Source organism: Ylistrum balloti, unplaced genomic scaffold (genome assembly GCF_031769215.1).
Source record: "Ylistrum balloti isolate Yb309-2 unplaced genomic scaffold, AGI_CSIRO_Ybal_v1 Utg369960, whole genome shotgun sequence".
NCBI lineage: Eukaryota > Metazoa > Mollusca > Bivalvia > Pectinida > Pectinidae > Ylistrum > Ylistrum balloti.
The window spans coordinates 353,890-372,440 of NW_026782058.1; the positions used below are offsets into that span (position 1 = coordinate 353,890).

Consider the following 18,551-nt stretch of genomic DNA (forward strand, 5'->3'; position numbering starts at 1 on the left):
AAACCAATAGATAACAAATGTATACCAATAGATAACAAATGTTAACCAATAGATAACAAATGTAAACCAATAGATAACAAATGTAAACCAATAGATAACAAATGTATACCAATAGATAACAAATGTTAACAAATAGATAACAAATGTTAACCAATAGATAACAAATGTAAACAAATAGATAACAAATGTTTACCAATAGATAACAAATGTAAACCAATAGTTGATAAAAATGTACATCGAGAGAAAACGAAACTATATCTAAAGATAACAAACATATATCCATTGATACCAATGTATTCCCATGAAATACATACCAATAGTAAACGAATATATACAAATAGAAAACAGAAGTTTACCAGTAGAAAAATATATACTAAAAGATAACAAACGGTTACCAAAAAGTATCAATTTTTAACAATAGATAGAAAATGTATGCCAGGAGATCATTTCTCCTTTACAAAACCTAATATAAGACTTCTACATTGTATTTGTCATTCAAATCATCACAAGCAAAGCACGTTCGCTTTACCTGAAATTTTGCACAGCACTATAATATACTATATTCTAGATTTAATATTGTGAACATAAAGCAAAAGCACATAATGACTGGCATTAATAATATTGCAGTTTATTCTACAACTACATTGCTGGTTCGTGAGTCACGTCAAGTAAGTCAGTTACATGTAAAACATTGGATAATTAAGATTCTCTAAACCTTCTTTGTAATGTAACACTGTTAACCACGCTGTGTGATGCAGTTTTCTTTTTATATAATATATATATCTATATATCAATGACTAACTCCTCGTTCAAGTAACTTTAAAATAAGTTTTTATTTTGTGCAATTAACTCAAAGTATGAGAATATACTGAAGAACTGTACAATATGTGTGTGTGTGTGAGAGAGAGAGAGAGAGAGAGAGAGAGAGAGAGAGAGAGCACAACCAAAGGTAACGATATACCCTTTGACTGTGTTATATGTGATGAATAACTAGTCTACAAATTTCTATTCATGGATTTAATTGATACAAATAGTGTTTTAAGTGATGTTTTATCTTATATACCTTATTTTCAACGAAACAACGAGTTAGGATGCAAAAGGGATATATTTCTCAACTGAAAGGTGGTCTTCAGTTGAGAAATCCGGAAATGTGTTACTATTATACGCTCAATAAGTAGATTCACGAAAAATGGAAATTTAGTATAGGATAATATATTCAAGGAAGCACATGCTAGCTAGGCGGGGCTAAGTGCCTCTTTCACTTCCTATGCATGGAATGCGTAAAATGTGTGAAATGTTTCATTAACAACAGGAAGTAGCTCCATCACTTTCAAAACAGTAAAATTTTTTTGTGAAAAGAAAATTCCCAAAAAACTTGAAATACCTATATCTTTTTCTCGGAAACTAAAGTACATGAAGGACAATGAAGTGATAAAAAGTTTCTGCACCAAATCTGAGTACAAAGCATATCATTGTATTGATGATAAATATTGATCCTCGACTGTTAAATCAATTTACTTATAATAAATGGAAACTTCCATTATTGAAGCAAAATTAATGCCTGTAAATGTGATTCTAAGGGTCATTTTTTTTGGTTTTATGTTGAAATTAATTTCTGATGAACAGAGCTCGTATGCTGTTTACGTTTTTAACATGCCCAGAAAGCACTTTATTCTGATTTGATAGATCAGCAAACTTCGCTATTTCCTTGTTAATATATAATTTATGAAATCATGCTATGTTTATTAATATTAAAAGTGCTGAAATGTAGGTGATTGGTGCACGGGATACCCTTTAAAAAGGTATACAAACGAGTATCGAACATATTTACAACGTAATTTCTTGTTACGTACCACAATGATAGATTTCCCATGAAAAGTCATGATTTAATTTTCATTCATTTTTTTCAACGAAATACGATGATATGTTTGCACTTTCACGGAAATATATCCAAACAACTTTGGGATGTGATTAAGTACTATATCCTGTGTACGAGCGCTCTGGTATATAAACACACAAATAGAGCTACGGACCAGCATAACAAGAGCCGAACTTGTGTAAGGTAAGTCAACATATTAACCTATGGTAAAATTATCATCTAACGTTAAGCTGTCAGAACTGGTGACCGGGATGTGATTTACGTTGCATTTTCACCAGTGGAATCTATAGAAATATGAAATTGATAGAAACGTTACAGTGTCCTGCAATGAAAAAATACGTTGTCTCGACTGATACCAATAAAAGCATGCCATTTGATGAGACTGACCAATAAAAATCATTGTATAAAAAGCACGGAACGAAAATTGAAGCGTTTTTAGTAATAGGGATAAAATTTTTACTTAAATATTAGCCACTCTATTAAAATTTACGAGATATCACTGAAGGCACTGTTGACTATCCTAAATAGATTTGCAGAATTTAGTGCTTAGCTGTCTGTATATAACGTGCATGTTATCTACAACACAGCAGGCTTAAACGCCATATACAGAAATAATAGATATTACACATTTGATTATCGGTGACTTATCAACTGCAGTATGATGATATGATGTGTACTCTGCGTACTGTAAAAAAACTGTATCACAGCTCTACACTCGAGAAATACGTAAACTCTTGGGTCAGCGAACTGTGTCTTGCATCTGTTAAAAGGTCTAGTTACTACCTACTGTTACTGGCTCGCTTGGCTGTGGTCCATATCGATTACAAAGATAGATTTCTTCAACACGGGTTTTATTATTTTATTTTCTCTCTTCCGGAAAATCTCTACTGCTAACCAAAATTCAACCCGGCCGCCGTAAAAAACGGAACGGGTACATACTAATACAACAAAATTTTACACGGATTTATAATATCCGGAATGTTATAATTTAATCCGCCTCTACCTGACCAGTAACTATAAACATAACACTACATCGTAAGCTACCAAGGCCGTCTTTCGTGCTTACGCTGCTTATCAAGCTTTGCACAAGCGGATTTCTTTTCCTACAATAATTGACTATAGTCTTTATTTCAATTGCTCTCATATGCGCCTCTTAAGATATGTAACTCTATCTTTTACACCCTGCCAGAAACAAGAGGCGATGAACCTCCATCTGTTTTTTTTTAAATAATAATACTACATACATTTGATACTGATAACACGGAAGTGACAAAATTATGATATATGTAGTGATAACCGCAAACTTTTGAAATGATGTAAAGATACGGCTTCTTACTTTATAAATACTCCTCAATATTCTGTAATCTATACTTGTGGTTAGGAACCCTTTGAATGTTCTAAGGCAAATCACCGAAAGCTACTTCTGAAGTATATAGAGAACAGGAAACATCTGAATGTGTCAAGGGATTCTTAACTTTTTCTACTCGTTCATTAATAAATTGAACCGGTATTCATTGTGGAAAACCGCCGCTGTTCACTTGAGAGGTATATATAAAGAGATTCAAAGTGTGACAGAAAGAATATGGATACCACTCCGCTGCCTTTCACTATATAAACATTAACAAAGAAAACGATCTTAATTTGGCTGTGGAAACAGTGATGCTCACGTGCCATTTGTATAGTATTCCACACACCTTATAAGGAAAAAAAAGAAAGAGGGGCCTCTATTAAACGCTGCAATAGGCCTGAAGTATTTTGATTTCCTTTCTGGCAATGTATCTGTAATTTTTGCATTTACCTCGTATTATTGATTGAATAGCAAGAAAAGAAAACTCTAACTACAGAAGCAGTGATATATGACTGATATACAAAACAAATTATCCAGATGTACTAGGCAAATAGCATACAGGCAAGTGTAGAGTGTCAATATGTACGAACTCATTAGACCGGATATTTTCACTCATAATCACATCGCCTGTGTGAAAATAAAATCTGGACAGTTGCATAGCTGGGCTTATATTTCGCTAGCGATTTTTAGAAAAAAAAGCTGGTATTTTAGCACTGCACCATTCCACGGGAAGTTATGTTTTAGAGTAATTTCTCAAAACATCGTCATAAACATAGCGTAAATGAATTAGGAAATACAAACGTATTGGTTCAAATCATTTGGTTAACTTTTCAAGCGACTACGATGACTCATCAACAACATCCATATTGAACTTGGAACCATAACAAGCTTCGTCCAATTAAAGATGTAACATATGGTAGCGCTTTGATGGTTAAAATCGAAAATATATGTGTGGAAAAATAAATACACATTTGAGAACTGACATATTTATATAGACAAAATAAGTAAGTAGATAAGATAAACACTTGTCAATAGGTTACACGTGTGTAAAGGCTAGCTAAAAACAAGACTTCTGTGTCGATAAAATAGATACATGGCTCGTATTTGTAGAAAATATAATACATGAATATAGTGTAAGGGCAAATACAACGACATAGGAATGGCAATATGATTGTCCTTCCAATATACGGTGATTAACTGGTGAAGAGGAACTACTGTCAACAGCATAAATTGATCAGAGTTCATGTTAGATATGTCGGCATCATTGCTAACAGTCTGCTTGCCTATAGTATAGTATATACAGGCCGGTATGGAACGTTACTAGGGATGTATGCTTGGTGTTAAACTTCAGGTGATCGTCTAACATGTTGGAGGAGCTATGGTCTCGTGTGGCTTTGGGAAGTACGTGGCTTCTGGTGACCCTTAGCGGGATGTGGCCCTTTATGTCTGTAGGGAACGTATGTGGCACCTTTGGCATGGGAATTCTCCTTTGGAGGATCGCAAGGTTTATGTATCGTTACAGCTACTTTTACAACGCGGCCAGGCGTGTCCAGACCATTGGACCAGTGCATCCACTCTGGGGCAACCTTAATCTAGTAAGTATTTTGACCGAGATTAAACCTTATATAACGAAAATATTTGTTCCCTCAAAGCCAACTTTATCCATTTTTCCTTCACAGTTTTATTATACGGAAATTTAATTAAAATGGTGGTAGTTGATAATTGTTTTATGTAATGCGGTCATCGAATGTTCCTGCAACCCTAATTACCTCAATTACCTCACAAAATTGGTTTGATAGTGATTGCATTTCCCCCATTGTAGGAATAAGTTTTTGAAAGGAACATGTTACAAATGTTATCGAAATTGTCAAGATTTGATATTTAGCATGCCACTGACTCTCACACAGACAATATTTTAGAAGGAAAAAGATAAAGATGTAAAAACATAGAAAACAGCAAAATAATGGCGGTTAATAAAAACTTTTGCAATACTTAAAGGAAACTTATTGCTGCTATCGGGTAAAATCTTAATATGCTGTACTTTTCTTGCAAAGTCATGAATGCGAATTAAAATGTGTATAAAAATGTAATTATGGTTTTGTTTTGTTATATATCAATAATAGGTATGAAGATGAAGTTTTATAACTGATAAAATTCGCATAATATAGTATTCATAAAAGTTTGCATTTGAGGTTAAAGAGGTGCCCGACTACTTTGAGCTTATACAACGATGTGTACAGAAGACACGCACGCGGACATACGTCACATGGATTACGTCACTAAGTCATTATTTCGGCGTTTGTCACCCTGAAACTGCCAAATTATTGCTCAAGTCATCTGAACCGAAACCCAAGGGATTAGGCCAGGGTTACCGGAGTTTTATCCCTTGGCTTGGTAAGATTTTAATTTTTCTCATTGCTGCAGGGAAGTTTGGTTATCAATTAATTTGAATTATTTACTACTTATATTTAAGATAGAAGTCTTAATTCTTAAAATTCATTCTACTTAAAGTGTTCAGTATTAATTGTTTCCTTCACAATGTAGGATGTCAAATTTTTGAATGACTGAATAATACGAATTTGCAGACGACAATAATTGAAAACGCCATTTTACAGACGACAATGATTGAACAACACCATTTTACAGACGACAATGATTGAAAACGCCATTTTACAGACGACAATGATTGAAAACGCCATTTTACAGACGACAATGATTGAAAACGCCATTTTACAGACGACAATGATTGAAAACGCCATTTTACAGACGACAATGATTGAACAACACCATTTTACAGACGACAATGATTGAAAACGCCATTTTACAGACGACAATGATTGAATGACGCCATTTTAATGACGACATTGAATAATATGATTATGGGTATGGGTATTTTCCTATTTTTTTTCTGCAATCAAGCACAGTTTTTATGGCAGTTTGTATTTACGGTTACATCTAAACCAAACTCATGTATCTCATTTCGAATGGACATCTTTGTAGCCGCCAGAATATCACTCGTACAGGGAATATAAAGAGATGAACATATTACCAAACAGTAAAGATAATTTTGTGAGCAGGTGATGGACTGTTGCTGAGTGAGGGGGCCAAGTGGGAACGAAACAGACGATTACTTACACCAGCATTTCACTTCGATATTCTCAAGTCCTATGTAACGACGTATAATGATGTGGCTGATACGCTTATAGTAAGTTTAGCAAGTATTCAACGTAACATATTTATATAAGATTGCAAGGTTATCATACATATTCTTTATCAGAAGTTTGATATCTCTATACAGCTTCCCAAAGTATCTTTCAAAGATAGTGAAACGGATGCAAGAAAGTCATATCGTAAAAATGAAATATTTTGGAGATAACATTATCTTTGAGGACCCGCCTTTTCTTCAGAGCAGAAAATATTTGATTCCCATCCAAACTGATTGGTGTTATAAATATGTCATGCTTATAATGCCACAATCTTCGTTTACTGAAAAGAATCGACCTTTTAGAAAAAAAATTAGGTCTCACTTATCGTGCTGATGATCTTCAGAATCAAAAAGTAGACGACGTTGAGAAATGCCTGACATTTAACAAAAACGGCATTTAGTAGAAAAACAGACGATGGGCATCTTCAGTCATTGAAAACCATAGTTCCATTACCGACCGTATGATATATAAAGTATGCATGACTTCGTCTTTACATACATTTGTAATACAACGCTCTTTTATTTTCAATAACAAATGTATATCACCACGTTAATGTATATCATTAACTTGGTGATATTAATATAAGTCTATAGTGTCCTGAATGTAAATACAAAACACATGACATCAAGGTCTATACAGTCCTGAATGTGAATACAAAACACATGACATCAAGGTCTATACAGTCCTGAATGTAAATACAAAGCACATGACATTAAGGTCTATACAGTCCTGAATGTAAATACAAAACACATGACATCAAGGTCTATACAGTCCTGAATGTTAATACAAAGCACATGACATTAAGGTCTATACAGTCCTGAATGTAAATACAAAGCACATGACATTAAGGTCTATACAGCCCTGAATGTAAATACAAAACACATGACATTAAGGTCTATACAGCCCTGAGTGTAAATACAAAACACATGACATCAAGGTCTATACAGTCCTGAATGTGAATACAAAACACATGACATCAAGGTCTATACAGCCCTGAGTGTAAATACAAAACACATGACATTAAGGTCTATATAGTCCTGAATGTAAATACAAAGCACATGACATTAAGGTCTATACAGCCCTGAGTGTAAATACAAAACACATGACATCAAGGTCTATACAGTCCTGAATATAAATACAAAACACATGACATCAAGGTCTATACAGTCCTGAATGTAAATACAAAACACATGACATCAAGGTCTATACAGCCCTGAGTGTAAATACAAAACACATGACATCAAGGTCTATACAGTCCTGAATGTAAATACAGCACATGACATTAAAGTCTATACAGTCCTGAATGTAAATACAAAACACATGAAATCAAGGTCTATACAGTCCTGAATGTAAATACAAAACACATGACATCAAGGTCTATACAGTCCTGAATGTAAATACAAAACACATGACATTAAGGTCTATACAGCCCTGAATGTAAATACAAAGCACATGACATCAAGGTCTATACAGCCCTGAGTGTAAATACAAAACACATGACATCAAAGTCCTGAATGTAAATACAAAGCACATGACATCAAAGTCCTGAATGTAAATACAAAGCTCATGACATTAAGGTCTATACAGCCCTGAGTGTAAATACAAAACATATGACATCAAGGTCTATACAGTCCTGAATGTGAATACAAAACACATGACATTAAAGTCTATACAGTCCTGAATGTAAATACAACACACATGACATCAAGGTCTATATCATCTTTTCGATTCAAAAGTTATCCCACACACACACCGGTTGTAATGTCGTCGTAATATCTATTTATTAAAGATATGTTGTATTACATGTGGTCACGAATTTGCCAATTAACCAGTCCATCCTGGTCATCATGTTACATCAATATCTCGCTTTATCCCTTTTGTGGGTTTGAATTCTACGTAATACTATACCGTAACCTTGTGTACTATATTTTCTGATCATTCGCTAGATCCATGCTCCAGTATCTACTCATTTGAGTAAACACTGAAAGAATACAAATCTTTTTAGCAAATATATATATATATATATATATATATATATATATATATATATATATATGATAATAAATTATATATAGATATAAAGCTATAACGTTCAAATAAGATATGAGAACTTTGTATTTTTTACGCTTAATATTACAATAATATGATATTACGATTACATCGCCCTTCATAAAACAGCAAAGTGTTCTTAATAGATTTATAATAAATATTATTATATATAAATATTAAATATTTTGTTTTTACATCATTTAACAGGACAAGCTGCTGAATGCATCAAAGGATGGGAAAAGTATAGAAATCTACGAGATGGTGGGACTGGCTACACTGGACACTATGTTGAGGTGCTCCTTATCGTATGAGGGAAATGTTCAACAGAAAGGGTAAGTCTGTAAACACATCAGCATAGTTCCTCCAATGATACCTCGGGTTTATACCGTTAGACGAATCTATAACCTACAAGAAACTGATATGTACAAGGAAGTTCTGCACAATCAGGTACATTATGTTTTATCACGATCAAATGAAAAAACAACAAACTAGGAAAAATGATATTTTTGGTTGACAGGGCTTAAAAATTTGAAGCGTTGTTTATACTGATAATATACACTCAGTACTAGCAATCTGACCGGTAACAACGGAAGCTTGATAATAGACAAAAATAATGTTTGCATATATACATGTAAATATGTTGCTATGGTAAAATATATAAATATATGTTGACCAGCTCTGTCTGATCAAAAGGAAACAGATGGTTGCACTATCGTCAAACTTCCTTGTGGGATACTCTACTTTAAATGAATATTGAATATCATATTATATATTTGTTACTGTGAACTTTAATTTGTTTTAAACTCGTGACATGATTTTGCGTAAAACGGATAGAGTATTAGGTTCACTACTTAAAGAATGCCTGTTACTAACACGTACATAACACGTACAAGTATACATAGCGTAGTAAAATGCCCTATCCTATTAAATGATAAGGAAATAAACACACCAATACGATATTTCGTTCAATGTATCAAAATACATATAGAATTGTATATACACTGCAGCACCTGATAGCAATGAAATATTAATGCTAAAATCCCATTATCAATTACAGTGGTTTAGGGATGCGATATATATATATATATATATCAATTACATCAAACACAATTGTACTGAGGACAGCACTAACTTGTTATGCCCTTTTTTTGGATATATCTCACTATTTAATCGATTGCCGTGAAACTTTACAGGCTTTAAAACCATAACATCAATTTGTGTTTTCATTAACTGAATTTTGACTTAATAATATTTTCGAGAGTTATTGCCCCCATTTTTCAGCATTTTCAATTTTTAAATTCTTATTTCAGTTTGGTAACCCATCCTTTTAAGATTTTGAACGCTTTAATTCATTATCAAAACATATAGCAATGACATTTTCCTTTTGGATTTTCTACTCGGTATTAAGATTTTCATGTTTGTACTCATTTTAATGCAATTTAATGTGATTATGATGTTAATTACTCTATACGATTACAGGGACACACATCCATACGTCAGAGCAGTTAGGAGGCTTACCCAAATTTGTCTTGAGCGAACACTGTAAGAACAAAGATAATGTAGCTATCCTAGTCATGCTTATAGAGAAAAGTGTTTACATGTGTATGTCTATGACGACTGTGTTTTGAGGGCCAGTGACTAGATTATACACGTTTAACTGCAATGTTTGTAAGATAAATCAATGATATAAGTTTTCCTTTACTTCTCAAATTTGATTTGTATTTACGAATGGGCTATAAATTAAATGGACCAATATATCATAAACTGTTGTTGACTCCAAATTAAAAAAAAAAGCAAGTCTTTTTTTTTTATTATAGTTTCTTTTCTTAACACAAAATAGTGTATCTGACATTTTTGTATATTATTCCACAGTAAACCATGGCTGTTTTTGGACTGGATGTTCATCATTTCCCCACAAGGAAGAGAGTTTCGTAGATTGAGCAATCATGTTCATACTTTTGCTGATGACATAATCGAGCGAAGACGTGGTGATATGGTAATGCATTACACATGTTCTCTAAAACAATTATGACTATAGCATGTAACATAAAGTTGCTTCCAACCTTCACCTTTTATATTTGAAAATTTTGAATCAATACAATAACTATTATCTACTGAAGAATGAATATTCCATGAACAAGCAAACATGATGTACTACCACATAATATTCTTAACTATCAACTCAGTATTATCGTAGAGTACCCATTGGACGTCATAAAGGTGAATAAAAGATAATGTTCCATGAGATAGGTCATAAGGTCAATGAAATATGTTCCATGAGATAGGTCATAAGGTCAATGAAATATGTTCCATGAGATAGGTCATACAGGTCAATGAAATATGTTCCATGAGATAGGTCATAAGGTCAATGAAATATGTTCCATGAGATAGGTCATACAGGTCAGTGAAATATGTTCCATGAGATAGGTCATAAGGTCAGTGAAATATAATGTTCCATGAGATTGGTCATAAGGTCAGTGAAATATAATGTTACATGAGATAGGTCATAAGGTCCATGAAATATGTTCCATGAGATAGGTCATAAGGTCAATGAAATATGTTCCATGAGATAGGTCATACAGGTCAATGAAATATGTTCCATGAGATAGGTCATAAGGTCAATGAAATATGTTCCATGAGATAGGTCATACAGGTCAGTGAAATATGTTCCATGAGATAGGTCATAAGGTCAATGAAATATAATGTTACATGAGATAGGTCATAAGGTCCATGAAATATGTTCCATGAGATAGGTCATAAGGTCAGTGAAATATAATGTTCCATGAGATAGGTCATACAGGTCAATGAAATATAATGTTCCATGAGATAGGTCATACAGGTCAATGAAATATAATGTTCCATGAGATAGGTCATAAGGTCAGTGAAATATAATGTTCCATGAGATTGGTCATAAGGTCAGTGAAATATAATGTTACATGAGATAGGTCATAAGGTCAGTGAAATATAATGTTCCATGAGATAGGTCATAAGGTCAGTGAAATATAAAGCATAATATAATATAAATATAATTCCTCGAGATGCTCGTGTACGTTGTATCAGCTAAACTAGGTAGCAATGGTGGTTCTTTGACCTCCATAAGAACAATAATGTCATATAGTATAAAAACTGACCACGTCATCAAAGCAAAATGACACGGCCTGGCATCAATGTAAACTAAGCTACATTATATTGACAGAATATAAAACGTATCTAACGAGTACGTTATATACTTCATCGCTGTGTTTTTATGACAATAGAGTTTAGAAAACCAAAACACAAGAAAGCGTTTGGATTTCTTGGAGATCCTGCTTTATTCGAAGGACGAAAGTGGGAGAGGATTATCAGATCGTGACATCAGAGCGGAAGTGGACACATTTTTATTTGAAGGTAAGTGCCAATCTGAATTCTTTCCGATATATATAGAAAGCATGCTTACTAACTATGTTAGGTTTCACTATTACATGGATTGAGTTTATTTCTTTCCGGGAAAATTATATATACAAGATAACAACTAAATAATATATGTATTGTAAGGTATATCAATATCAACAGGCCAACTTTTGACGAGAATTCTCAGAAAACTTTCATAGCTAATTCCGATAATAAAATCATATTACCAGCTAGATATGTTTATAGGAATGCTGACAGCTTTAAAATCTTTATTTTATTTGGGCTTTCACCTCGTCGTCTCCCCATTGATTTAAAAGTAAAGATTGTCTCTTTTTGATGACAAGAATAACTGTCCTCGCTGCTAATTAGATTTCCCTCGTCTTTAATCACACTTCCCTCGCTGCTTACTAGCTATAGATTCCCCTTGCCTTTAATCACACTTCCCTCGCTGCTTACTAGCTACAGATTCCCCTTGCCTTTAATTACACTTCCCTCGCTGCTTACTAGCTATAGATTCCCATTGCCTTTAATCATACTTCCCTCGCTGCTTACTAGCTATAGATTCTCCTTGCCTTTAATCACACTTCCCTCGCTGCTTACCAGCTATAGATTCCCCTTGCCTTTAATCATACTTCCCTCGCTGCCTTCAATGTTTTCCTCGTATTTATTATCATACTGTCCTAATTCTTAGATTTTCTCGCATTTAAACCTACTCCCTCTCATGTTTTATAACAATTCCTTTGCCTTCAGTTATATTTCCCTCGCTGCTTATTTTGTTTCCCTCGTTTTATTCATACTGCCATTGCTCACCCTTCAGTTTCCGCAAGTCAATAATTGGCGGTTGATATTTAAGTATTTGAGTGCCACAATTTTGTGTTTTGACGGGTATACTACCAGATAGGAATTGTTTGATACTACGTTTGTTAACTGATGGGTGTAACACAAATTCTTGTAACATTCAGAAGAGGAAATTATCACTTTTACAGGTCATGACACTACCGCGTCTGCTATCACCTGGGCGCTTTACTGTTGCGCAAAATACCCTGAGGAACAAGAGAAAATCTACAATGAGTTGACCTCTGTTACTGACAACAATAACTACATGAGTTGGTAAGCTGAATATATATTTTTTATGTTATAACAATGAAAAACGTGTTCAGTAACTGCCGTTTCCATCTGATAATCAACACCGTTTAAACGTTTGATTGAGTTAGCCCTTATCCGATTGCCATTCATATCGCCTATGCATGCCAAATAAAAGGAATGCTCATTTGACCTATTGATACCCTCTACTGTTCGTAAGAGTACTTTAATAACATAATGTTGAGTCATTTTTATATTGAAGTTTTTGTGTCTTGACAACAGTTCATTTTCAATGCAGGGACTCCATCAAGAGCATCAGGTACCTGAACCTGTTCATCAAAGAGACCATGAGAATGTACAGTCCTGTACCAATGATCGGTAGGAGACTGACCAAACCTGTCTTGGTGGATGATGTCCTCTTCCCCGAAGACTCCGTCTTTGAGATCAACATCAGCGCTATGCATCACCATCCGGACGTATTCCCAGACCATATGGTTAGAGTTTTCTTTTTTTTTCTTCTTCTTTTTGCGTGTGTGTGTTTTTGTTTGTTTGTTTGTTTTGTTAATCCCAAAACGAATAATGAATTAAGCTTGATGAAGTGTACCGAGTTTTCATACAGAGTGTATATATTATATCAAAAGAGACCGCTTCAAGATTTCAAATAGTGCCAGATTCCTTTGTAACAATTCATATCTCGCCTTGCATTACAAGTAAAATTAATTTGAATCATTTACGACGTAATCAAATGATTACTAGAAAAGCACTGATTTTGTTTAATACTAGTTATTCCAACTGATTCATTTTGAATTGGGACAAACCAAGACTATATAATGATGAGATCGATTTGCATAATCCTAACAGATGTTCCTTGTATAAGTAATGACAGGTGGAACACACTCACAAATTCTGAGGATTTAACCTCTTTATTCTGCTTTTATTGATGTGTTGAGATGTTGAGAACAGTAGGACTTGAACAAACTTCTATGATCTTTTGCAATATAGGAATTTCGGCCGGACAGATTTCTGGATAAGAATAATTCGGAAGATGATCCGTTCAGCTTCGTACCCTTCTCCGCCGGACCAAGGTCAGTATCAACATGGAAACATATTAAAGTCAAACTCACGACTTTAGGTCAATGTCAATGACGCGATGGAAATAAGAAGGTTTCAAACACCTATTTTTGTCCACAAAATCAAAGGTGATCTGAATAGCATTAATATTTTTCATTTTTATGTATAAAAAGATATACGCTATAGTAAGTATAGCTGGTACAATCTCTAAGTTGATTGAAGAAGTTATCCGTCTAACGTAGATTTTTTTCTCTTTGTTTCATATAAGAAACTGCATTGGACAAAACTTCGCAATGAACGAACAGAGAGTGTTGATTGCAAGGATTATACAAAGGTACGTTTCATCTTAGAAACATCGCGAATTAAAGTATCATCAATATTCCACCATCTATTACGGCTATGTGTTTGTTTTGTTCTGATAAACGAACTGCTTCTATCCGAAAATCCTTGTTGTTATTTCAGATTCAGGATTAAACTTGATCCCCACCACGAGACGAAAATCTTTCCGGAAGTAGTAACGAGACCACAGTTCGGGGTTAGAGTCATTCTGGAGGAAAGGGATCCCCCATCTGTGTTTTTGTAACTAACCTATTGGTTGGTTGGTCACATTCTTCAAGTATTTACCTCAGGTAAACTATTAGTCATGCGTATCAAAATAAATACCGCCGATGCGTAACGAGCCGTGACACTTGATGTGCTGATAACAAGTCTTTCTTGATGTGATGAGTGAAGGTGTGTCGTATTTATAAGAATATGTCTGTTATTTGAGAATTTCTGTTACGGAAAATCTAGATTTACACACCATGTATAACGCTTTAGTTACAATACTCGCAAGATGATAGTCGTATATATTCAGAGGTCATATTTTTTTGTCACACTTTTCGGAAATAAGCCAAAGAAAAACAAACGCAATTGAACATTGATTTGCTTTAAACTTCTTAACTTTATGTTGTGAATATTCTAATCTCCAGTGATCCATAGTTAGTCTCCAGAAGATGACGAGAATTACCGCTCAAACAAGCTTTTAGCATTCAGTTGATTCAAAACAAGGCCGTTTTTCCATACAGAACAGAAAATAAACCGGACTGGTTTTTTATGGATCTAACTATAAAATTTCCGTTTGCGGTTGTCAGACTAACGATATTTTCTTTGTTGTATCTCCATTCTTTATGCTTTCTTCCAACGCTGCCGTTTCTTTCTATGGATATCAATCAATCTTTCTCCATTGCCTATCATTTCGTACAGCTCGTTAATACGAGCAAAAGAGATTTGTTCCAGCCGTTTACGAAGTACTGGCCATTACCCGCCAGCTGTTATCAGCTTGATCCGTTATGATTGATGTCGATCCCACATTGCTGTAGAAAATGATATGCAGTTTAAAGATATGATTAAGTTTCATGATCTCACGAGCATGTTAGAAAATTTTATGAAACGTCTCTTACAAAGAATAAAGCGATTTAAAACAAACATTCGTTATATTGTTTTCCACCGTCGCAATGCAGAAAAATGCATGGTATGAAGTGCAATAATACGGGTAACGGGTATAAATATTACAGAATGATGCAGAAACGTTCTGAAGTCCCAACTAATGGCTATTTTTGAAGCTTTGGGTATATTTTATGTTTTGTCGTATGTTTTCATGTAACTGCTGTCTTGCATATAATTTAAATTTTTCAACTCACTGTTATTATAAAGATATTTTTAATTATCGGTATGTGTCATTATCGCCGTGTGTCAGTATATCCGTGTCTGAATATGTCTGTGTGACAATACCTATCCATTTGTCAGTGTGCCTGTGTTATCATGTTGAATATTATGTTTACATGTATGTCTGCATGACACTGTCCGTGTACAATTCGTTCATGCACCATGTAAGCCCTGCATCAATATATGTCGTGTGTTACACACAATGTGTTAGTTTACTTGTACAAAAGACAATAAGTCAATATCTGTCGTGTATTGCGCACTGTGTCAATATATGTCTTGTGTTACACAAAGTGTGTCCGTATGTACCATATGTTACACTAAGTGAGTCAATGTGTGTCGTGTGTTACACACAGAGTGACAACATATATCGTATGTAACACATCATGCGGTGATGTGTCGTTTATTTCAGTGTGTTTATATTATGTGTGAAAATATACATTGTGTGTATCACAACGTGCGTCGACGTATCGTGTTACACAATGTGTCATTATGCACACAAAAGTACCGTGTGTTATACACCATGTGTCAAGAAGCGCCATATGTTACAAGGTTGCAATATATTTGTGCGTGGCAGACCACGTCAATGCGTTGTGTTATACAGTGTGTACATTTATATCGTGTGTAAATCATCATGTGTCAATATGTGTTGTGTGTTATAGAGTGTGTACATTTATATCGTGTGTAAACCACCATGTGTCAATATGTGTTGTGTGTTATAGAGTGTGTACATTTATATCGTGTATAAATCATCATGTGTCAATATGTGTTGTGTGTTATAGAGTGTGTACATTTATATCGTGTGTAAATCATCATGTGTCAACATGTGTTGTGTGTTATAGAGTGTGTACATTTATATCGTGTGTAAATCATTTTGTGTCATTATGTGTTGTGTGTTATAGAGTGTGTACATTTATATCGTGTGTAAATCATCATGTGTCAACATGTGTTGTGTGTTATATGCCGTCGATACATCAATATATTCGTGAGCTACAGACTATGTGTCAAAACTCTATCCTGTTATGTTCACAATCTCAGCACACGTTTAATTAAATAAAATCTATCCTGATATATTCACAATCTCAGCGATATGTTCACAATCTCAGCGATATGTTCACAATCTCAGAGATATTTTCACAATCTCAGCACACGTTTAATTAAATAAAATCTATCCTGATATATTCACAGTCTCAGCGATATGTTCACAATCTCAGCGATATGTTCACAATCTCAGAGATATTTTCACAATCTCAGCACACGTTTAATTAAATAAAATATATCCTGATATATTCACAATCTCAGCGATATGTTCACAATCTCAGAGATATTTTCACAATCTCAGCACACGTTTAATTAAATAAAATCTATCCTGATATATTCACAATCTCAGCGATATGTTCACACTCTCAGAGCTATGTTAACAATCTCAGTGATATATTCACAATCTCAGCGATATTTTCACAATCTCAGCGATATTTTCACAATCTCAGCACACGTTTAATTAAATAAAATCTATCCTGATATATTCACAATCTCAGCGATATGTTCACAATCTCAGCGATATGTTCACACTCTCAGAGCTATGTTAACAATCTCAGTGATATATTCACAATCTCAGTGATATATTCACAATCTCAGCGATATATTCACAATCTCAGCGATATATTCACAATCTCAGCACACGTTTAATTAAATAAAATCTATCCTGATATTGATATAATCTCTATCTTGTCTTTGTATTGATTAAGCACAAATCATTTTGATATCCAAGTAGAAGTCAGGAGTATGTAGCCACAAGAGAGCATAAAGGGTCTGCTCAATTTATATTTACCAGTGAGACGTGGCTTTACATTTGAAACTCTTTTCACTTTCACTTCTTTCCAAGAAATTCAGGGATATGTATATGAAAGAAATGGGCTTGTGATGTTTATTTATGTTTAACATATGTTATTGGTGGAAAGTTATAAATCATTACTAAACACAATCATACTATTATTTCTAATTTATTATATTTAATCTATATTTGATATATTTTCCGTGTATCTAACTATTAACAATAAAATTAAATGTATGATATTAGAGTCTGTGTTGTTTTGTACTGATGCACGGGAGTACTCCACTCCTTCATTTAATGTTTCATCTGACTAAAGTAGTGTTGCAAATATTCTGTGTTGAGAAAATGCAGAAACATTATCTAATGTTGCTTTTTTAGGAAAATGTAGAAACATTATCTTATGAACAGGCTTATTGTCGTTCCTACTTTTTATTTATCTAAGTAACTGTACAGCATTGCTTTCAGAAGAGTGTATATATATATTTCATTAATAGAACTGGACAAACGCGTTAGCACACATACTGTTAACCTGGCAATATTGTTCAATTTACTATCTATAATATCAAATCAGATCGAATAAATGTTTAATCGTAACGCATGCAATAAAATGTCAAAATCTAGGACGATTTCATGTGAATGTCTCTTGTCCGGTGGAAAACCAATTCAGTAAGATGAGTGAAAAATGAAGCCAATAAACTTATTTTGTCTCACTGAAAATCACTTCAGTAAAATAGAATCATAAAATCATAATGCTGTTAAAAAATTAAAAGTGCAATTCATTGTCCAGATACACAACAATAACAGTCAATAAATAGTTAACGAAAGTATTGAAGCCTGATTATTCGTACTACGAATTGTTCAGCAAAGAAAACACCGAGTGTTAACAGAATTTTAATTCAAACACAAATTAGGTGAAGCTATGGCAAGATAAGAACAACAGGTACAAGAGGAATAAGACCAGGTGTTCCGGAAGGTAAACTTCTACTT

The 18,551-nt window shown here is 33.9% G+C and overlaps 1 protein-coding gene across 1 annotated transcript; it reads left to right on the forward strand.

The window, feature by feature from the left end:
- The first annotated feature begins 4,601 nt into the window (after window positions 1-4,601).
- LOC132547539 (cytochrome P450 4A25-like) lies at window positions 4,602-15,562 on the forward strand. The gene is made up of 12 exons (XM_060211302.1): window positions 4,602-4,822; window positions 5,420-5,621; window positions 6,305-6,432; window positions 8,690-8,814; window positions 9,962-10,024; window positions 10,355-10,478; window positions 11,740-11,869; window positions 12,859-12,982; window positions 13,254-13,449; window positions 13,958-14,040; window positions 14,295-14,360; window positions 14,489-15,562. Exons 1-12 carry the CDS (start codon window positions 4,658-4,660, stop codon window positions 14,607-14,609), a joined length of 1,527 nt encoding a protein of 508 aa, XP_060067285.1. The 5' UTR covers window positions 4,602-4,657; the 3' UTR covers window positions 14,610-15,562.
- The last annotated feature ends 2,989 nt before the right edge of the window (window positions 15,563-18,551 follow it).